Here is a 23,057-nt window from a genome sequence, read left to right on the forward strand (position 1 = left end):
GACAGGGACCAGAAAGTGGCAAATAGTGGGTTATTAATATGAAGCCCAATGGTTAACATTCAACAGTCTGGATTAGGGTGTAATAACTCAATGTTACATAAAGGGTGGGTAATAAAAATGAACTTAATAGATAATTAATACTGAGACTAGGAAATAATAATTAACTGTGTAATTAATACTGACTGGGGAATGAATGGTTGCACCAGACCCACTGCCCAGACTCTCTGTTTGCCCAGACTTAACAGTTTCTGGATGCAGAAAACCAGAGAGACTGACCCTCTGCATCCGAGAGACGGCAATAAGGATTATGCTCTGAACAGTGAGGCAGCCTCAGGCAACGTATCTCAAGGCCCCAGTCCTGGAATGCCAATGATAATCTTTAACAGCAGAGAGCTCGCTGCTGCCAAAGGCCTTTGAACTGAAGAGAGATGTAAAAACCAAATAGACTAAAAAAGAATGAAATAGTTTTACTGAAACATGTGATAAAATAGAAATGAATAATTAGTATCATTAAATCCACTTATGTTAGCTTTAGGTTAAAGTTAAATAACTCAAAATTTTACCCTTACCCTGGACTGAGTGCCCTCTCCCTGACATGCCCACACACTGTTGCTCAGCTCAGTGGTGAGTGCAGTGATGGATTGGGAGGTCAGGTAATTCAGCATCTGACCTCCACTCAGACATCTGTGTTTGGCTGGCTATGTGCGGAAGTCTCAGACAAGTTGAGCCACGGGTGACTGACAACTGATGGTTTCCGACATAACCGTCAGCTGTCAGTAACTCATTTCAGACCAATACAGGGACTAAGCAATCATAATGTACAATGTATGATTGATACTGTGACTAGGGATAATACTTGTAATTAATACAGGAATTGAGGCATAATAATTAACAGTGCCTTATCAATACAGGAACTGGGAAATAATAACTGTGTAATTAATAGTGGAACTGGGAATAATAATTAACAAGGCATAGTGAATACTGAGGACTAAGGGATAATACTTTAATATATTCACAGTAACACTGGGCAGAGTTAGTATTTTGTAAGATTTTGTCTGTATGTAAATGAACCAATAAGTCAGAGCATGTGTTAAAGTACTGGTGCTACCAGCTGTATAACACTGACTGATATCTGGTGGCATTGAAGGGAGTTGCTGGCTTTCAGTTGGTTGTGGCTCAGCTCATCTGACTGTCGGCTTTGCTGCTGGACTCACCATTGAGCAGTGGAGCAGTGCCTCCCTGCACTGCAAGCCTGCCCTTCAGCTTTAGGCCAGGAACGGCTGGCACAGGAACAACAACCCCATTCATTTCAATGGGATTCTGTGGAAAGGGCAAGCACAGGTTAGTGCTTGACTTCATTTCAATGGGCTTTTTAAAAATTAGTATTGTAATGCGCTTGCAATTATTAATGTTTCAATGAGTTTATTAGATACTTAATTTGCTAAGTTTTTTTATATATCGCTGACCATCCACATTTACAAACAGTTGAAAAGCCCATGACAGCCAGTGAGCCAGTTGGGTGTGCATGATCAGTTCACTCAGCTCCTCATGTTAGGGAGATGTCAGTGGGGGGCCAGGAGCCACAGGTCAGCGCCAGGGCAATCCAGTCCAAGAATATTTATCTCACTTGTAGTTAGTGGATGACTACAAGTGAGATAATAATTAATGGACAGGACTGCACAGCACTGCACAGCACTGCACAGCACTGCATCGGGTAGTGCAGCTGTCTCACAACTCCAGCAACCGGGCTTTGATCCTGACTTTTGACACTGTGTGTGTGCGTGTGCGTGCGTGTCTGTTTGTCTGCCTGTGTGGAGTTTTCATATTCTCCCAATGACCATGTAGGCTGCTCTGGTTTCTTCCCATATTCCAAAAGAGTGCTGGTTCCTAGATTATTTGGCAATTATAAAGTATCCCTAGTTCATGTAGCTGGTGGGAGAGTCGAGGGGGAGCTAAAAGGTATGCTTGAGTTACAAGTAAGTAGGTGGGGTTGCTCTGAGGGTCAGCATAGATCAATGGATCAAATGACCTCTGTCGAGAAGAAATATGGAATATGAAAAATAATCAGCTCAGCGCATAGGCAATACTGGACTGGGAGTGTAATCATTAGCATATAGTTGATAAATCAATAAATGAAGAACACCAAGCACCATCTGTATTTATAAATCACTTTCAAGAATATCACACTCCCCTGAGCCATTAATTGCAGCTATTACTGGACAACATTTGAACTCAACATGTGAGAATTTCAGTACAGCTAATGAAAACCTGAAGCCATGGCTACCAGTGTGCCAGGAATGGAGTGTTTGGATTGCCCCCTTCCCTCCTCCCCCTTTCCCTTGTCCTGCTTGGGACTTGTTCCCTGTGGCAGAGACTGGGTCTACCTAATGCTCAAGCTGTGCAGCTGCAGCAGATCACCATGACTCCTGGCATCTGCCTCTCTAGTTACTGCAGTGCTCTTCCAGACGGATCAAGGCAGCATGGTCATAGGGGCAGATCCTGCTGTACCTTGCTGGCAGCCTCGAGCCTCTGCCTGCAACCTCTACCCTTCCCCATTCACCTGGTCTGGATGTGCGGGGCCGATCTTAGAGTCGGGCAGCAACGCCTCAGCTGGTGCACAACAGAGGCCTCATTCCTGAAGCATCCTGACAGACTTGGGCTGCCTGCAATGTTAGAGCAGAGATTTGTTCCTTCAAAGCTGTCCTCCAGCAACATTAAGCTAAAGCAAAATACTAGCCCTGGGAGGGCCGATGGCACTCGTCGCCAAGGAATAACCCTTTGCCATTTACATTTGGGTCACCATGACCAGACAAAGCAGAATGCCCAGAATGAACACGTCATGACTGCTGTCTGAATACAGGACAATGACCTGCAGAATTTGGTAATTTTGGACACACACACCAGCTGAGACAATAGGAATGAAAGGGCTTACGTATGATGAGCGTTTGTCGGCTCTTGGACTGTACTCACTGGAGTACAGAAGAATGAGAGGGGACCTCATAGCGACATTTAAAATGTTGATAGGAAAGGACAGAGTAGATGTGGCTAGGCTGTTTGCCTGGGTGGGTGAGTCCAGGACCAGAGGGCACAATCTTAGAATTAGAGGGTACAGTTTCAAAACAGAGATGAGGAGAAATTTCTTTAGCCAGAGGGTGGTGAATTTGTGGAACTCCTTGCCACGTACAGCAGTGGAGGCCAGATCAGTGGGGGCGTTCAAGCAGGAGATAGATAGATATCTAAATAGACAGGGTATCAAGGAATATGGGGATAAGGCCAGAAATTGGGATTAAAATAGGTTTTTTTTTCTCTTCCCCCACTCCCCCATTCCCCATTTCTCATTTCTTTTTTTTCCTTTTCCTTGGAGCAGACTCGATGGGCCAAATGGCCTGCTCCTGCTCCCTTGTCTTGTGATCTTGTGAATACAGTTTCAGTTACAGTACATTTAGAAATAAACGCGTGGTGCCTGCAAAGTGATGGCTTTATATTCAATGGCCTGCTGCACCAGCGAAGGTCTTGAATCTTAGCAAAGCCACATAATAGCTCCACCTGCTACTCAAAGAGTCATAGAGAGAATCAGCACAGAAACAGTCTTTTAGACCACTGAGCCTGCATTGACCATCAAACACCCACTTTTACATTAATCCTACCTTAACCCATTTTACCCTCCCCAAGTTCCCACCAACTGCCTCCAGATTCTACCATTTAGTTACTCACTAAGGGCAATTTACAGCGTTCAATTAACCTTCAACTTTCTCTGACAAGAGAACTGAAATGTCTTTAATTAGGGAACATCAGTACTTCAGTGAATGGAAAACTGTGAGTTGTTACAAATATCTCCAAATCTAGTCTGGTGGAATCCTGACACAAAACTTACCAGTCAGTGATTTATCCAGCCACTGACAATGTAGTCCTCGCCTTGCTCTGAGGTTGCAGATATGTAATGCACTGTCCTCCACTGAGGTTCGGGTGGTAGAATTGCTCCTTGCACATTCTGAGTGACATAGCCTCCTCCTCTCTTTCAGCAACTTGTCCTGCTCAACCTGCCCTTTTCTCATTCTCTCAGTCCTGTTGAATTTGGGGAAAAGCCCTCACATGCCTTTGAACAATGGATTGTGCAAAACATTAAATTCAGGAAAAGATCTGTTACCACTTTGTACAACTTTTCCTGTAGATGTTAGCAAGTTTAAAGAATTCAAAAAAGCAGAAAAGGCTTACAAAAATCATAGCAATTTAGCAGTAGAAATCTACCAGCAACTCACCTTAGAGTAGTTGACAGCCTCTTCAAGTAAAGCTGGTTTATGTTCTGTTCCGCTGTGGCCAGATGCATAAGGTTAACAACTTACATTGGGTGGAGGATTAATCGCTGACCTGGCTGTGCCAGCTTCAAAATCACCATGAAGATGCTGAATCCTCACCAGTATGTTATCCAGTACATGCTAAAACCTCACCAGTATGTTATTCAGCATATGCTGAAACCTCACCAGTACGGTATCCAGCACAAGCCCCTCCAGAGATTTGCATGCTCAAGTTGGAGGATACATTAGAAACAATTCACCATCCACTGTGCGCAAAAAAAAAAACGACGGTCACATTACTGGATTTTATGACCCGCATTACACTAACCACAGAGATCAGAAGAAAGAAAAATACACAGAGTAAGCACTGGGAAGAGTTTTAATTAGAATTTGCAAATTCATTGTCAAGTCAATTGGAAATTAAGAAATGTAGACAACCGCATGGAGAGAACAAAGAAAGTCAGAAAATAAATCCATTTAAAATTCTATGTTTTTAAATGTTATAAACAATTCACAACCTGAAAGAATTCCATGTCTTTGAGTTGTTTAGTTCTGGGGCAAGACAATTTATAACTTCTGGTTATTAATTACCAAACTCAATTTTCTTTGGTAAGTTTAAAGGACAAGTAACATCCAAATGCAGCAGCTTCATGACAAGTGAGGCACAAGATGCTATTTTCACAAAACTAATGCAGCATTGCAAATTAGCCAACAATGTGCTACAATTCATAATTCACAGGGCATCCCCTCCTGCAGATCTGTGCATTCATAACAATACCACCTTTCACACACAATAATTTGTTCACAACACTGGGCCCAATATCTTTGGCAATTAAAGAGCTGAGTTCAAGAAGGCAGTTCATTAGAAAGTTCAATGAAAACTATTTAATAATTAGACCTGCTTATGTTGGTGCAATGCTGGATTACTATTTATAATTTGTCATTGCTGTGGGGAGACAAGGGTGGCTTTTTTCTGCTCTGATATTTGATGCACACATTTTGCCCCACGGACACACTTTATATGTTAGGATTTTCAACAAACATGCAGCTTCTGATATTAACTCCTACATTCCCCAGGCCACACAGCTTCTCTTCCATCTAATGCACTGTCAGAAAGCAAATCAAACTTAACTGAGACTGGAGACTGAAGAATGTAAATGATCCAGAACCAAATACATCACCCTCCAGTTGGGAATGAAAAGATGAAGAATTCGGATTCTCAACCTTCCACCTCCAATTCATACGGATCAGCTGGTGTGATCAGCAGTCACTGAGAGACGGTGAAAGCTGTCTCACCAGCTACACACTGCGCACACAAGCCTAGGTCAGAAAACAAATTGCTGATAGCAAGTTAATCATTTGCGCCAAGGGCTGGGATCCCACAGAAGACATCCTGCAGTTCCATTCCATTCATACAGCTAAAGTACAAATAATAAATAAAGACTAATAAGAACAATTTTATGTGCAAGGGCATATTTGACACCAACATTCACACATTTGTAAGCATTAACACACTATCTTAGGTTAAAACAATAACCAGTCCAACTAATTGTCTTGGCACTGAATAACAAGCACCAGTGGATTGGTTCACACCTTGGTCATCTGGATTTACAGCTGTGGCCCACAGGTTCACCTGCCATCCTTACACCTACGGCCTCCATTGCTGGATAACTCTTGGAAATAGAAAGGAATGGCCGATTTCTCTATAATCACCCAAGGAACAAGTGAAAAACACTGCCCTCATTGGTTGTTCAGTCCGATACTTGTTCCTCTGGTACAGAGCACAGACTAGCCTGAGACTCTGACAACCTGTCAAGGTTCAACACCGCACTGCACTCATTAATCTCCATCAGCTGTGCTGATTCACCTTCAAAACCTGCAACCAGGATGCATTCATTTTCCCTTTCTGAGAATGTTGCTGTTAACACAGCCAGGCACAGGGGTGACGTTGAAAGCAATAAGATGTACACCTTCCCTGATACATATGTTCAATTAAAGACAATTTAACAGGGATAAGAGAATCTGCAACTGTTTTAAGCACAGCTCAGATACAATCCCAACATATGCTCCAATCTTAAATCTCTGAAAATTCTTTCCTTCTATTGTGTGTGGGGAGAGTGAAATGTTTCAATGACTTTTCATTGGAGATGGTAAAAGTTAGAGCTAAAACATTTTTTAAGATGCAGGACATGGGTTGAGGGATAGAGAATAGCAGGGAAGGACTGTGATAGGATACAGGACAGGAGACATTGGATGAAAACAAAGGGATAACATATAAAGTTTGGACACAAATATATGCAAATAAATACAGAAGTATGCATATACCATGTAAAGGCACATTAAAAACATGCATATACATTTGTACAAGTGCGCACATATACAGGCATTCATGTACATGTCTACATAAATGCATACACACAAACCATACACATTTCACATGCATATAGATACAAATCCATATATATGCTTACGCTTACAAGTATATACATATCCAATCATACACAATCCTGAACACATACATAAAAATGCATACATATATACAACTGCACATACCATCAGAATGATTTTGGGTTAAAATATCAGCCACAGTCTAAGGAACAAAATTTATGATCGGGACCAAAGATATCTTTGCTTTTCCCAAGGTTCAGTTAAAGAATATTTCTGATCATCCAATACTGGCTGTTAGTCACATTATGATGAATCAAGAGCAGTGTGGGTTTGCTAGAGCTGAGGACTCAGCATTAAGGTGGAATCTCACTACGTTTTTTAAAAAAATGATTTTGGTGAAGACTGCTTAGAGATAAAGAATAAGAGGTTCCAAGAACAAATCCTTGGGAATGCCAGACAGAACATTGAGGGAATGGGAAGAGAAGCCATTGCAGATGATTTTCTGGCTCCAACTTGATAGAGGGAAGTGGAGTGATGAAGAGGAACTGGAGAAGAATAGCTAGAAGAATAGGCTCCATGCAGGTCAAGGAGGTGAAAAATGATAACGTATCACCATCCAATCTCACAGTATGTCATTTGTGATTTTTTTGTATTCACACACGAGGCAGGGATCAATAACAAAGCCAACATTTTACACTCATCAGCAGCTGCCCTTGAGAAGAATGTGGTGAGGCTTCTTCCTGAACCACTTAAGTCTTTGTAGCGAAGATACTGCTATTTTTAGGTAGTTCCAGCACTTTGACTTGGCGGCAATGAAGGAAAGGCATCTTATCATTAAGTTCAGTATGTGATGGGGTAGAACTTCCTAGTTGTGGCATTCCATTCAGCTGCTACTCGTCTTTCTAATTACTGGAGGTTGCAGGTTAGCAAGGGTGATATAGGAGAGTCCTTGGTGAGCTGCTGATAAGGATCGTTTCAACAATATAGCTTGGATAAAAATCTAGTTACAAGGGCTCAAATATGAATTTGTGAGGAAAAATGGGCTTAGATTTGCTGTACAAAGACAGCGTAGGAGTTTATAGAGGAAAGAGGAGGTGCAGGTGTTGTTGAGAGAGCGGGGGATTGGTTTGTTAGACAAGCAGAGCTTGGAGAGGATACAAGGAGAGATAGGAAAGGAGCTGAAAAAAGACGATGAGTTCAGATCCCGGTCAGGAATAACTTATGGGATGTTTAGTCTGCTGAGCTGGGAAAGACTGAGAAAGGCTGAGGTAGCTGAATGGGTAGTATCAGTGCTACTGGAGTCCATCAACTTTCTCCTATTGAAACCACAGTGCACTTGGGATTGAAGAACTGAAGTTGGAAGTTGTATTTACGATCCAGGATGATCCTGGAATAGCGAACTGATTTGACAAAGAAGGACCCAATCGTGTTCTATGTAGTCTAGTCAAATCTGGCAGTGAATTGTTAAATCAATTGTCCCCTCATGTCCTCTCCAAGTTCACGTATGCATAAACCACTGGCCATCGCAAAGAAAACAGGAACTGTGTGTCCTTATTGTATCGAACAAAATGTGCAAGTGATTGTCATGTTAACAAAGCAGTTAGATACAAGTCTATCATTGTGGAGAGAAACCTTGATGTACTGCTGTCTTATTTCACTATGAACATGACATAATGGGAGAAAAGTGAGAAAAATGCAATACACTTCTTCCCTTTAACCTACTTTATAAAACATGAACCCTCATAAACTTACATTCTGCTCTGTTGTGCTTTAGAAAATTAAGGCAAGTCACAAATACTGATAGATTATTAATAACTACATGATACTTGTTGGCTGATGATGGCAGTTCCAAACAGAAGAGCTGGTGTTTAGCTATTTAATTAGTAGCAAGTCTGGGACTTCTGGGCATGTGCTGTCAAAGTCCCAGGCCCATTGTCAGGTTGGAGTGCAGAATCAATAAGGTCACACTACATTACACTGGAGAGAGAGAGAAAAAAAATCACCTTTCAGATCCTGTGCCAAGATACAACACCCAAAGGGGAGGTAAAGTATCTTGCTTTAATATTGCTTTTGTTTTGGTTTAGTTAATAAGCTTAATTTTTTTCAACATTATTTATTTCATTTTTAATTGCTTTTCTATGTCAGAAACACATCAAAGCCTCCATAACTACTGCAGCCTGACCTGCTGAGCATGTCTTCCTGCTCTGGATTTCACAACTCCCACATTCTGTGTAGTGGACACAGCCCGGTCCATAGCAGGCATAGCCCTCCCCACCATTGACAGTATCTATGGTTGCCTCAGGGAGGCGGCATCTATCATCAAGGATCCCCACCATCCAGGTCACATCCTCCTCTCGTTGCTACTATCAGGCAGGAGGTACAGAAGCCTAAAGATACACACCACCACGTTCAGGAACAGGTTCTTTCCTACAACCATCAGGCTGTTGAACCAACTGGTACAATCCTAATTCTTCCTCAGCAATGGAACACTACAGACCACCTCTTACACTACCATTCACTTGTCTCTGTATCTTTTTTTTGCACTAATGTCTTATTTTTGCAGTCTTTATCCCTCCCTCTTCACTGTCTTGTATAATTTATGTACAAGTTATATTGTCCGTGTTGTCTATACCTATGTGCCTGTGATGCAAGTTTTTCATTGTACCTGTACCTCACTGTACTCGTGCACATCAGTAAACTCGACATGATTTGACTTCTTTTGTCTACGTTCTTAATCTTTAACTGCACCCATTGATTCACCCATGCACTCATTGATCCTTGTTTACAGTGTATCCCCGTGGTCACCCTGGTTTTACCCTATTAGAGACATCCCCCTTTCAACTCTCCCTATAGCTTTACAAGATTATTTTGCCTCCTTTTCAGTTTTGACAAAGGGTCACTGACCTGACATGTTGACTGTTTCTCTTCCCACAGATGCAGCCTGACCAGCATTTACTGTTTTTACTGCACTTACAGCATTTACCGCATTCCAGCATTTACTTTTTTTGTTTTTGATTTCCAACATTTGCTGCTTTTTTTTTAGTTTTAACTTCTTTGCAGGACTCCATTGTCATTTTAAAATATGTATTAGTTTATCAGAACGTGGACATCACAGGCAAGCCCATTGAACAGAAATTTGAATTCCAATGGCGAGATGAGTGCAGCTTCTTTGACATCAGGGCAACATTTGACTCAGTGTCACCACAAGGGGACCTGGTAAAATTGTCAGTAGGATCAAGAGGAAATACTTGATGGGTCAGGGTAAAACTTTTGACAAAGGTAGATGGTTAGGGTTGTTGGGAGACCAATGTGTTGTCAGATCTTTGCCCATTCACTTGTCCCATCCATATCCCTCTGTGGCATCTTTATACCCTCTTCACAACTTAATTTTCTATCTACTTTGGGTATTTAGCAACCATATGCCTTGTTGCCTTCACCTATGTACATTCCTTCTTCAGTAAGGTCAGACCTGTACACAGTCCTCCAGTTGTGCTCTTCCCTACTTTGATACTCCAACCCCTTGCAATATTCCATCTGCTTTTTTCATAACTTTATCATCATAACTTTCTGCTTTTCTCTATGCACCACCATTCTGTGTCGCTCCTTATTGAAACAATCCCTCCTACAGAACTGGATGTGGAATTGGGTAACCACACAATTCCCCACATTATACTCCAAATGCCAGAACTTTGCCCATTCACTTCAAACGCCTTTTATGCCCCCTCACAATTTGCTTCCCACTTACCTTTTGTATCGTCAACAACTTTGGACACAATGCACACAGTTTATACAGGGCAGGCCTGTCGTACGCACAACCAGGCACATGCTTCAGGATCACTCGGATTGGATGAATTCAGAGCTATGCTTCGGGCTGCCAACACTGGTTGGATATTTGCCCCGAGGTTCGATCAGAAGATTGTCTCTTCCCATAGGTCCATCCCCTATTCTCAGCCAATCGGCAAGTGAACAGATTCTTCAGCATCCCATTGGCGGATTGTTAACTGTTGGCCAGTTTCTCCCAACCCCATCTCAACCATTTGTCCAACTGAGAAACGAAAGGAAGCAAATTACAAAGAGACCAAAGATTTATGAAAGGGCCGCTTCGTTTTATTCTCTCTCTCTCTCTCTCTCTCTCTCTCTCTCTGCCGGCTGCCCAGAGACCAATCACCAATCCCTAGCCTGGAGGCTCCGGGAGAATTGTGCAGAGATGTCACCACTCACACCACTGGGGAGACTCAGAGACTCTTGCTGACCCCCATGGATCGGCTCCCCCGCCCCCTCGCAATGTACATCCAAGCACCCCTCGACTTGATCTCCCTTTTGTGAGGGCTCACTTGTTTATGTGTGAGTTGGGGGCGGGGATGGAGAGGAAAGGGAAGGGAGGCGGGGTGGGGGGGGGGGGGGACAAGACGAGGATTCTGCACATGCCCGTTATAGCTTTCTCCAGTGGGGGCAGCTTCACATAAGACTTGGGCTCGCGGCATCTGAAGCAACAGTAGAAGGAGGTTGCGGAGTCAGGCCGTGAGCTAAGCAACCTGACCGCTGCCAACTACTGCGCGGGTTACTTGTGCACTGACAGCACAGCAGCCGAAGCTGGTGACGGACAGGCAGCCCCCCCCCCCCCCCCCAACCCCAGCTCCCCTCCCCAACACAACTCACTGCAGCCCGCCGGGTGCGGCTCCGGGGAGCTTTACTCTCGTGTCGTTGGCGATTCATCAAAACTCAAACTGAGGAGGAGAAAAAATGCACCGGAGCCAAAACTTAACCGTTCGCTGCGGTTGAAGATTGTGTCTCTCCTCCTTCCCCCTCCTCTCTCTCTCTCTCCCTCTTTCTCTCTCTCTCTCTCTCTCGCTGTTGCGCTGCACGCAGCTTCCCATGGCTGGCAAAGAGTAATGTTTGGAGAGAGGGGACCAACAGTTCGCTTCCCAGGTGCTCGCATTCTCCTCCATGGGTCTGAGCAGGGCCGGAGTGGTGACGGTGCGGCCGACATAGCGTGCCGAGCTTTGCGTAGTGAGAACCGACCATAACCAGCGGGCACCCGGCAGCATGCGAAGGATGGGTGAGCCGCTTCCGTTTTTCACTTTCCTGCAGCCGCCGCGTACCGTTTCACGGTCACGATCGATTTCTGATGCCGTTTTAAGTTGCCCGAAATTCAGAATTCCCCGATCGCTTCAAAGTTGCGGCAATCTTACACGTCCGGGGAAAGATGCGCCCGTTTGATTTAACAAACAAAAAAAAATGCAAACGGGGTTCGGTGCGGATGCAAATGAGTGATTTATTGGAATAACTTTTCTTCCTTTTCAGGTCTCGGGGTAATTGCACTATTAAGTGGTCGAGTTGCAGTATTAGTGATGGCACCCACCGTCTTGTTGAGTATGCTCTCCACCGCTGAGCGAGCGTGTCCCAGCAATTGTAGGTGTCACGGTAAAATAGTGTACTGCGAATCGCTCAGCCTCCAGCAGATCCCTCCGAACATCTCCCCGGGCTCCCTGGGACTGTCGCTCCGCTATAACAGCCTGCAGACGCTGCAACACAACCAGTTCGTGGGTCTTAACCAGCTGACCTGGCTCTACCTGGACCACAACTACATCGGCCTGGTGCACGAGCACGCCTTCAACGGGATCCGCAGACTCAAGGAGTTGATTCTCAGCTCCAACAAGATCACCGGCCTGTTCAACAACACCTTCCGCCCGGTCACCAACCTGCGCAACCTCGACCTCTCCTACAACCAGTTGCAGTCACTGCAACCCGAACAGTTCCGGGGGCTTCGCAAACTTCAGAGCTTGCACCTGAGGTCCAACAACCTGAGGACCGTCCCGGTCAGGATCTTCCAGGACTGCCGGAACTTGGAGTTCCTGGACATGGGCTACAACCGCATCCGGAGCCTCGCTCGCAACGCCTTCGCGGGCCTGGGCCGACTGGTGGAACTGCATCTGGAGCACAACCAGTTCTCCAAGGTCAACCTTGCCCACTTCCCCCGCCTGGCCACCCTGCGCATCCTCTACCTGCAGTGGAATAAGATCAGCGTGGTCATCCAGGGCATGTCGTGGACCTGGAGCTCCTTGGAGAAACTGGACCTGTCGGGCAATGAGATCCAAGCCATTGGACCCAACGTGTTCCAGTGCGTGCCCAACCTGCACACACTGCATCTTGACTCCAACAAGCTGACCACCATAGGCCAGGAGATCCTGGAATCCTGGATCTCCCTCAGTTCTGTCAGTCTTTCGGGGAATATGTGGGAATGCAACAGAAACATCTGCTCCCTCGTGAACTGGCTGAAGATGTTCAAAGGGAGGAGGGAGAATACAATGATCTGTGCAGGGCCAAAGCAACTACAGGGAGAGCAGGTGATGGAGGCAGTCGATAACTATAATATTTGCATTAAAACTCAAAGAATTACCACCCACAGGATGCCGAGTCCTCCCAAACTTCAAGCCAAACCGACATTTAAAACAAGGCTTCCAAAGGCCAACTCCGAGAGCAAAGCCCAGGCCCCGATCCCAGCCGCCACCACTCCCCCACAACCCAGCACTGACTCGGAGGACATCGAGCCCGTCTCCTTCCACAAGATCATCGCGGGCAGCGTGGCCCTCTTTCTCTCCGTACTGGTCATCCTTCTAGTCATCTATGTGTCCTGGAAGCGGTACCCTGCTAGTATGAAGCAACTCCAGCAGCGTTCGCTGGGGCGAAGGCGACGCAAAAAGAGGCAGTCTCTCAGGCAAATGGTACCCACAACCCAGGAATATTATGTTGATTATAAGCCTGCACACACCGAGGCCACGGAGATGCTGATGAATGGAACAGCCTCTTGCAGCTTTAACAAATCTGGCTCCAGGGAATGCGAGGTATGAACTTCTCATAACAAAAAAGATGCGGGAGTTAAGAGGTAAACACGTGACTATGGCGAGTGCTCGTAAATGTTTGCCTTGAGTGAGATTTGGCGGAATGATTGTACCCTGCAATATACTATATTATTCCAAGGTGCACACATACCTACTAAAGCCTCATAGATTTTTTTATTAGCAGCTATTCACTTCAATAAATGTATTCACTGAATTATGCTTCTTTTCGGAAAGTATGTTACTGTTATAATTACGGTCGTGCCTTTTGTATAAAAGTTCTATTGTTGCCAATTCCTTGAAGTCGGCGTTCCTTTCTTACCAAGCTCCAAGCAAAGGCGTTAAAACTGGAGATCTGTACATTGCCATTTCTGCATGTTGCGTTTAATTTATTTGATTGCCGGCGTGATTTCCGAAGCTGCATCGTTACCTTCTGAACTTCAGTTTACCTACTACTGTGCTTGCTAGCTGTGCTATAGAGAGCGCTCCAGATGAGTGGAACTTAGTAGTTCAGATGGGGAGGCTGGCACACGGACGCAATGAAGTCTCCTCTGACTCCGAGCTGTTGGAGTCCAATGTGAAAGGGGGTTGGCTATTGTCAGCAGATTGCAGTCAATACCAATTGACCAATCTTGTTTGAATGCCAGAAGGAGTTTAAAATAGATTTGGTCAAATTATCATGTACATGGGGGCGTAATCTTAAAATTAAAACTAAACCGTTCAAGGAGTAATATCTGGAAGTACTTTTCACAGAGAGCCTGGTATGAATCTGGAACTTTCTCCCACAAAAGACTGCTGATGCTCGGGGCGAACTACGCCGGAGAGAGATTCTCGTTAGCTGAGGGTGTCGTGGAATTAATAGTGAGGAGCCTCAAGAGGCGAAATAGCGTACTCCTCTTCCTTACGGTTGTAGATGGAATGGGGGAACAAGTGCGTAAAATCGATCCTGGGGGTTAGATACGAAAACCACTTAACTGCAGAGATCTCTTATGCCGCGCCTTACCACCCGTGTTGGCACTGAGTATCTCAGGTGAAATATTTGAAGCAATCTCTTTCTGAATTCGTAAAACGCAATATAAGCTGGTTAGTTCTTGCAATGTGTTGTCGCAAATTATTTCAAGCGGTAAAGGATGCTGAAAAAGGAGGGTGGGATTTTCAATGGGATATCATCAAAAGTGACAGAGCGTGTGGATCTAAGGCCACTCACTTTTGAGAAAAAAATTATTACTGGGAGTACCTGAACTCCCATAGATGGTATTTTCTTCATTTGGACGCCTTATTTCAAAAGCCAGTATTAACTTCCGCCCCTCTCCCCTGCTCTCTCCCACCCTATACTTTACCTATAATTTGATTTTTTTTAAATAATACTGTGCGTATTTGAAAGTACGATCAGTTTTAAATAGATTGTGTGGAATGGTTTGAATTCTGTGCGATAATAAGACATTTTATTTAAACTCGCCTGGGTTTGAACATCTCGCTCTCGATCATCGGATGAGAGCGCCAAACGCCAGGAAAGGCTCTCCCACCTGTGTGGAACACTCCTTACCAATGGCAGAACTTGTGCCTTGCAGTGAGGTTTGCGAGATGAATCTTGCGGCGCGCTCGCACAACACGGTGCGTGGGCGGGACGTGTGGCGGCGCCGAGCCCGTAAACAGTGACCGCGCTGCCGTTTCCTCCCGAAGTCATTGAGAGGAACTTAACCCCAACTCCCCAAACTTTTTTCCCCGCTTCGCGTCGCTTCGAAGATTTTCACCCGCTTCCTATTGAACAACAAACCCATTCTCTTTTCACAAACTGTACCCGAGTTTAATACCGCGCCGTTCTAAAGCGTCCACCCCTCACTGCAAACTAACGATCAAGGGTGGAGGTGAGGACCGGGGGTAACGCTTGTTCATCAGAGCCCACGTGAACAAATGGGAAGGGCCGGGGATCGGAGAAGAAACCCGGCTTTGACAGGCCTGTTGATAATCAGCCAAAGGCCTTGGGTTGACACATCGAAATGCTCAAAAATAAGGGTCTGCAAACGGAACTATTAAAGCAACTTGTACTTTTTTTCTGAAATCTGGGAGTTTAGTCAATTGTGCAAGTCTGTCCGACAAAAGGGTAGTGGCACATATGAATGGCTTTACACAGCATGTGGAACAGGATCGATAAACTAAGGAGAGGAAGGTATTTTAAATTCTGGCAGGCTAATGCAAAGGAAAATCTATCACATAAAGCCTTGTTCAGAGAAAGAGACTGTTAATTAACAGTGCACTGTTGCCTTTGCCAATTGTGCTACATCAGTTTTATAGAGTAATCTCTCCAGTATTTTCTTGTGTAGGGAGCTGAGATACTGTTGGTTTTATGACTGAACATGACTGTTAGTGTGGACAGAGCTGGCGTGCTGGAGAATGGGGGCTCCTGCCCCTACACCAACACTTCCTTTCTGAACACAATAAAAAGGATGTTCATAATAATCACTGCGACTTAGAATGCAAGCAATTACAGTTTCATAGAAACTGCACAGAAAGAAAAGCCGTTCTGCCCAACTGGATCAGTGACCAATGGTCTCTGACCTAACATATTAACTCTGTTCCTCTTTCCATAGATGCTGCCCGGCCTGCTTAGTGTTTTCAATATTTTCTGTTTTAACTTCAGATTTCCAGGATCTGTAGTTTTCATTTCCATTTACTGTTGGGTCAGTGACTCCCTCCTTTTCTTATTGTCAGTGAGTTAACTAGTACTCAGGTGAAACAGGAACAGTTTTCTGCTTGTGGCTGCTTTAATTGTGACATTACAAAGGAAAAATAGATATACTAGAAATACCCAGCAGATCAGGCAGCACCTGTTTTCAGAGAAACAGTTATGTCCGTTGCCTATCTTTCACAACTTGGTTGTTTTACTTTCTCCACATATGTCTACTGAGTACTTGCAACGTTTTTATTTTGTTTTTATTTAAGGTGTCTGACGTTATGTTAATACTGTGGCAAATACATTACACCCTGCACTGACAGACAGAGTCATTTATATTTCAAGCAGCATCAAGTTTTCATTTCACCCCCTCCTTCTGAGTAGACTGCAGAAGACAGGTGCAAGGGCAGTGATACAGTGCCACCCAGGTCAACAGCTGTTACTGCACCTGCCTACATTTCACTGATTAATACTATTCTATGCACTTGCTTCATTTTTTATTCTGCAACTGACTGTAAAAATTGCAAATACGTATGCTTAAGTGTAAATAAATTCTATAATGTAGTTGATGCACAGCAACAGCATCCCTGAGAAGACCACTCAGCTCAACCAGTCTGTGCTGTGCACAAGCCTCCTTCCACTCTCATTGCTTCTCACTCTACCCGTGCATTCCTTTGTTCTCTTCCCCTTAAATGTTAGCTTCAATATACTGTGAAGATGGGTCATTGCCCTCTGCTTAAGTTATCCCATGTCTCTGTGTAAATAAGTTCCTCTGTAACTTTTTTTAAAATCTATTGCCGTTTGATATAAATCTTTATCGGCCACATCATCCTCTGGCAGAAGCCCCAATGGTTCTGTGCACCTCACCCGATGATGCATTGGAAAGGGTTAAGTATACAGCCACATGGATTATTCTAGGAATTAGAAGCAGAGCTAAAGACTGAAGGAAGACTGCACTGGTATTTAAAATGCTGAGCAGAATTCATGTAAATGTAAACAACCTATCCCATTTAGATTGTGAGCACGGAAGGTGAGCCATAGATTTAAAATGAACAAGGCTCATACCAGTTATCTCCCCTACCTCCGAGATAACAGATTTCTGTCTCAGGCTAAAGCATTTGTTTTCTTCATCAGTCACACTTCCAAGAAACTTGCAAAATATTCTTAAATATGGCCAACTTGTTTTTTTTAATCTTTTCTTTAATGGAAATCCATTAAATGAAGGTAGCATGATAACACCTTTTAAACAATGCCAGCAGGCATTATGCAATAAGTTCTGTGCTGGGACAGAGAACTGTAGGCTTTGCCCAGCTTCTGATCAGTGCTTCTGGCAGGCAACTTCATAAATTGAATCCTCGTAGATGCGCAACACACAAAAGGAGGTCTTTGACTCAGTGTGCTGGTGCCCGTTTATTCAAACGATTCCCAGTTAGTCCCACTTCCCTGCTCTTTCCCTACAGCCTTGCAGATTTCTCCTCTTCAACTATTTATCCAATTCCTTTTGAAAATGCATCCGATTCCATCACCCTTTCTAGTAATTCCTTCCAGCGCAAGTTTCTGCAGAAAATAATTTCTCATTATTTCCCCAACAAATCTACAAATCACTCATAATATTTCTAAGCAAATGCTGTCATCGGCTTTGGTGTCTTTGACCTGGGAATGCTCCAGGCTGTCACTAAGTGCCTTTATTTGACATTCTAACAAAGTCGAAGAGAAAAAAAAGTGACCAAAATATTCATGAAATTCTGCTGTATTGTTTATTTTAAGCTACAGGGTGACTGTCCATAATTTGCATAAGGGAAAGATCACTGTTTTATGCATGAGCTATAGAGAAAGGATATGTAACACAGTGAACAGGGTGAAATACTTATTGATTAATCAGGTGTCTGACACAGGGGGAAATTAACACATTGTCTGACAGCCAAATTAGGTTTCTCCACCCATCAGCAAGATTTCTAAATCCCAAAAAAAGGACATATGCCTTTTCTCCAGGTGACAATTTGCACTTATTCTGGCAGCGAATGCATATATCCATTTTGACAGATCCATATTTCCTTATATTTTTATACTTCCAATTATCCTGCCAACTAGCATGTCTTTGGGATTTGGAAGGGAACCCAGTAGCAAGGAGAACATGCAAACCACATAAACCACACCAGAGGTGAGGATTGAACGCAGGTTACTGGAGCTGTGAGGCAGCAACACTATCTGCTGCACCACTATGCTGCCCTTCAAAGTCACTGATGTAAGGACTCCCCATAAGTGTACAGGGAGACACACCAAGTTTAGTCAGCAGAAATCAATAATGAGTACTGTTCCCATTCCACTCATAGACCACCTGCACCATCCTAGCTCTTAGGATACTGGACTCAGTGTTATCTGAGTGTGAAGAAAACTATTACAGTGTGACAACAGGTTGGTTGGCTAACCGTTCACAGTGTTTACTGCAGGGTCACCAGGTTCAGCCATTGTTGGTTCAAACCTCTGTCAGGACACATGTGCTCATAATCCAGGCTGTCACTCCAGTAGAGGGTGCAGCCATATTGTTACGCTGCTTTTTGCATGACGTGTTAATTTATGGATTTTGTGTCCTTTGTTGAGGACATAGAAGATCCTATGGCACAATTTCAGAGGGCAACATGGTTCCTAGTGATGTATTTAAAATATTTAACCTTTCTCCAACATCATGAAAGGAGTAATATGGACATTTGGAAGCTTTCTGTGCACACATTGATAGCTGTGCTTGCTATATTAGAACAATAATCATACTTCAAAAGTACTTCATTGGCTTAAAAATGCTTTGGAATGTCCTGATGTCATGAAAGATGCTCCAGAAGTGCAAGTCGTCCTCTTTTTTTCATTGGACTGAATCTACAGTGGACAGTGGAATTGGTTTTGAGTTTCCATTACCACCTCATCATCCGAGCTGACTTCCTTTACCCCAGGAATGGGGTTACTTTCCCACCAAGGAGGATAGTATGCAACTCTCCCCTTACTGAATCAAAAACACACAGGAAGTTCTGGAAACTGTATGCTCAGCTTGTATTGGTGGGAGAATACAGGAGTATGTCATGTGTGAGAAAAAATGCCCAGAGCAATGTGCAGTGGGAAATGCCTGTGCACGTCTATCAAAACACCACATATAAAGCTGTCAATGTTCATGCATAGTTTCCTGCCTGATTAGTTAATAAGATAAGATAAGATATCCTTATTAGTCATATGTATATCGAAACACACAGTGAAATGCATCTTTTGCGTAGACTGTTCTGGGGCAGCCCACAATGTTGCCACGCTTCCAGCGCCAACATAGCATGCCCACAACTTCCTAACCTGTACATCTTTGGAATGTGGGAGGAAACCGGAGCACCTGCAGGAAACCCACGCAGACACGGGGAGAACATATAAACTCCTTACAGACAGTGGCCAGAATTGAACCCGGGTCGCTGGCGCTGTAAAGCATTATGCATGCCAGACAGCATAAGACATTTTTGCAGCATGTACTTCCAGTAAGAAATCTCAGTCTGCCAGCTGTGAAATAGAGGAATGCTGGGAAGTACACCCAATATTTCCCAAAGTGCACAGTGGTGGGGAAGTAAGCCCATAAAGGTGCAACCTGCAGCAGCCAGGGCAACAATTGTTTGGTGCATTGCTGCCACTTTTATAATCTGCTTGGCTCATGGGTGAGACTCTCTGATGTTATTCACAGTTTGTGGAACTTTTGCCTGTAACTGAAATTACAGTCTGTTGACCGCCATCTAATTTCTCAGATGCTCTTGTGAACTCACGGGACTCCTGTGATATTGCCCATGGCTAGTGAGTGAATTGTTGTTCATCTCCCATAGCTCCTCACTTTTAATTCCTACATTCCCGATCGCTTCAGTTCTAATCTGATGTTATTTTGCTTTGACCCACTCGGGGAAGCGAGGCAGTGAATGGCAGGGCCCTGGTGAGTATTGTAGAACAGAGAGACCTAGGGGTACAAGTACATAGTGCCCTGACAGGGTGGTGAAGAAGGCATATGGCAGACTTGCCTTCATCAGCCAAGGTCTTGAGTACAGTTGTTGGGACATCATGATACATTTGTGTAAAATGTTGGTTAGGCCACACCTGGAGTATTGTCTACAATTCCGGTCACCACATTTCAGGAAAGATGTGATTAAGTTAGACAGGATGCAGAAAGGTTTCACAAAGATGTTGCCTGGATTGGAAGGCTTGAGTTATAAGTAGACGTTGGATAGGCTGGGTCTGTTTTCTCTGGACCAAAGAAGGCTGATATAGAAGGACATAAAATTATGTGAGGCATATATAGGGTAGATAGATCGAGTTTGCTTCCCATGATAGGAGTGTCTAAAACCAGAGGGATAGATTTTAAGTGAGAAGGAGATGGTTTAAAGGGGATCTGAGGGTACATTTTTCACACAAAGAGTAGTTGGTATCTGGAATGAGCTGCCAGAGGAGGTGATGGAGGCAGGGACATTGACAACATTTAAGAGACATCTGGGCAAGGTACTTGATTGAGCAAGGCTTAGAGTGATGTGGAAGTAGGCAAGTGGAATTAGTATAAATAGACCCGATGGTCCACAAAGTCACAGTGTTTGTACGCTGTACAATTCTATGACTCTATGAAGGGATTGACAGTATGTAAAAAGTGAAGTACCCCAGGAATCTGAACCGTATCCTCACAGGATGAAGGAATGATGGTCTAGGAATTGCAATTCATTGTTATCAACCCAGTGTATCACCATTGTGTGGCACTCCACTCACTGCTTCAGTAGTAAGCCTACCCCTGCAAACTTCAGTGGGCTTTGGGTTCATCTGAATGAGTGATGTACCTTCTCTTTCACCAGCTGCAGAGAGTGCAAAGGGAAAACAGCTATCCAGGATCAAGGCAGAGTCCTTGAGGGGAGAAAGTGATAGTGATTAGGAATCCCAAAAGGATCTTCATTGAGTTGAGGCCTCCACTGGAGGATCAGAGGATTGGCATCTTTCATATTGCCACATTTCCTGACAACACAGTAGGCCATTCAGCCCACTGAGTCTACGCTGGCTTTCAGTGTACACCCATCAGTTCCACTCCCCACTTATCTCCCTACAACCTATTCCCTCTCGCATGCCCATCAACTCTCTCCACGATTCTCCTGCCACCCACCTTCATGAGGGACAATTCACAGTCACCAATTAACCTACCAGCACATTTTTCAGTGGAGGCGGATGGTCCCCTGGTTGATGGGGGAGAGGATGTAGGAGGACACGTGTAGGTATGGACTCAGAGGTGTCTCAGCCTGGCACTACACTCAGATAACATGGTTCTCCCAGGAATGCCTAAAAACAGGCACTCCCAGACAATAGGAATTCATTCTATTCACAGTGTTACAAAGGGAGCTTTGCACGGGCCACAACTTTATTTGAAATGCATCTAGTGCCAGAAGGATTTCAAATGCACAAGTGTGACTCATGCCAGGAAGTGCCCAGTCAAATTTTTGGAATGACGCAAAATGAAATTGTTGTTATCATGCTTTATTGCATCCAGATAGTTTTTCAATTATATAATGCCAAAAAAAGTGCTACATGATTGACTTTCCACCCTAGAGAGTTGTATATCGTATTTACAGATGACACCAAATTAGGAGATAGAATTGCATATATAAGAACAAAAAGTTATAAAGAAAAATAGTGAAAGCGGCCTAGAAAACAGTTATCGCTTAATCAGCATCAATGAAAACAATAATGGCACTGTATCTGGGAGTTTGCTGTGCTCAAATTGGCTGGAATGTTCCCTGCACTATAACAGTAATTACACTTAAAAACACTTCAACAGCTCTAAAAGACTTTCAGGTGTCCTGAGCTCACAAAAGTTGCCAAATAAATGCCATTTTTTTATTGTAAATGAGCGTGAAAGCTGTGGCAGATGGAGTTTGAAATGGAGATGTGTGAGGTTATCAACTTTGGATCCGAGAATGACAAATTGTTATATTTTCTCAAAGGCGAGATGCGAGAAGGTACAGAGAAGCAAAACGATTTAAGGGTCCAAGTAAATAAATCATTAATACCTAATGCACTGGCACAGAAAGTAATCAAAAAGAGAAAATGGAATTTTAGCTTTTATCCCAAGTGGGTTGGAATTCCAAGAGGAAGAAGTTGTTCTTCAGCTGTATAGAGCTTTGGTTAGACCCTCTTCTGGAATGTGGTACGCAACTTTGGATACTGCATCTCAGGACAGATAGATTGGCCTTGGAGGGCAAACAATGCAGCTTCAACAATATGATAACAGGAATATAAATTATGAGGGCAGCTTGCATAAACTAGAGTTTATAGGGGATCTAATCAAATAATTTAAAGCATCAGTGTTAAGGAACTCTTTCCCCTGAAGGGCATATCCAGAATAAGCGTGCAGAATTGTAAAATTAAAGCCAGCGGTAGATTTAGGATTTTTTTCCACATTAAGGACAGTCGCAGGAATTCTTTCCCCAAAAGTTGTTGTTGTTGGGTCAATATAACGTCAAAACTGAAGTTGAAACTGACAGGTTTTTACTGACTAAGGGAATCAACAGAAGTGGCTCAAAGGTGAGGAAATGAAGTTGAGATACTGGTTACCCAAGGGCTGATTAAATGGTTTATCAGCCTTGAGGGGCAGAATGGCCTACTCCTTCATTGAATACTCATGGGAGAAATGTTAGCCCGGATTTTGTGGGAAAATGCTGAACTTTCCTCGTGTAACTGATGTCAATTCTCTGTGCAGAGCCACCAAGTTTGGGATTTCCTTGTATGCATATCCAAACACGGGAGACCTGAACAGGCTGGCAATGATTTGCCAGACTGTTTTCAACCATTGGGCTTCTGATGGGAGTTCAGCCCTGGAAT

The 23,057-nt window shown here is 43.8% G+C and overlaps 2 protein-coding genes across 4 annotated transcripts in view; one reads left to right on the forward strand and one right to left on the reverse strand.

The window, feature by feature from the left end:
• The window catches only part of LOC127576942 (catenin alpha-3-like), a 1,199,293-nt gene that overhangs the window by 615,581 nt on the left and 560,655 nt on the right, over positions 1-23,057 (reverse strand). The window lies entirely within an intron of this gene.
• Positions 11,100-23,057, forward strand: part of LOC127576807 (leucine-rich repeat transmembrane neuronal protein 3-like) — a 231,492-nt gene continuing 219,534 nt past the window's right edge. Inside the window, exons 1-2 of one of the 3 annotated variants that reach the window (XM_052027572.1) lie at positions 11,100-11,742; positions 11,988-13,528. In XM_052027572.1, the coding sequence (XP_051883532.1) occupies positions 11,730-11,742; positions 11,988-13,528 (1,554 nt within the window). In that variant the 5' untranslated portion in view covers positions 11,100-11,729. Of the gene's footprint in view, positions 11,743-11,987; positions 13,570-23,057 lie in introns of all 3 variants that reach the window. The other 2 variants (XM_052027571.1, XM_052027573.1) reach the window with 2 other exon arrangements.

Source organism: Pristis pectinata, chromosome 12 (assembly GCF_009764475.1).
Source record: "Pristis pectinata isolate sPriPec2 chromosome 12, sPriPec2.1.pri, whole genome shotgun sequence".
NCBI classification, from domain to species: domain Eukaryota; kingdom Metazoa; phylum Chordata; class Chondrichthyes; order Rhinopristiformes; family Pristidae; genus Pristis; species Pristis pectinata.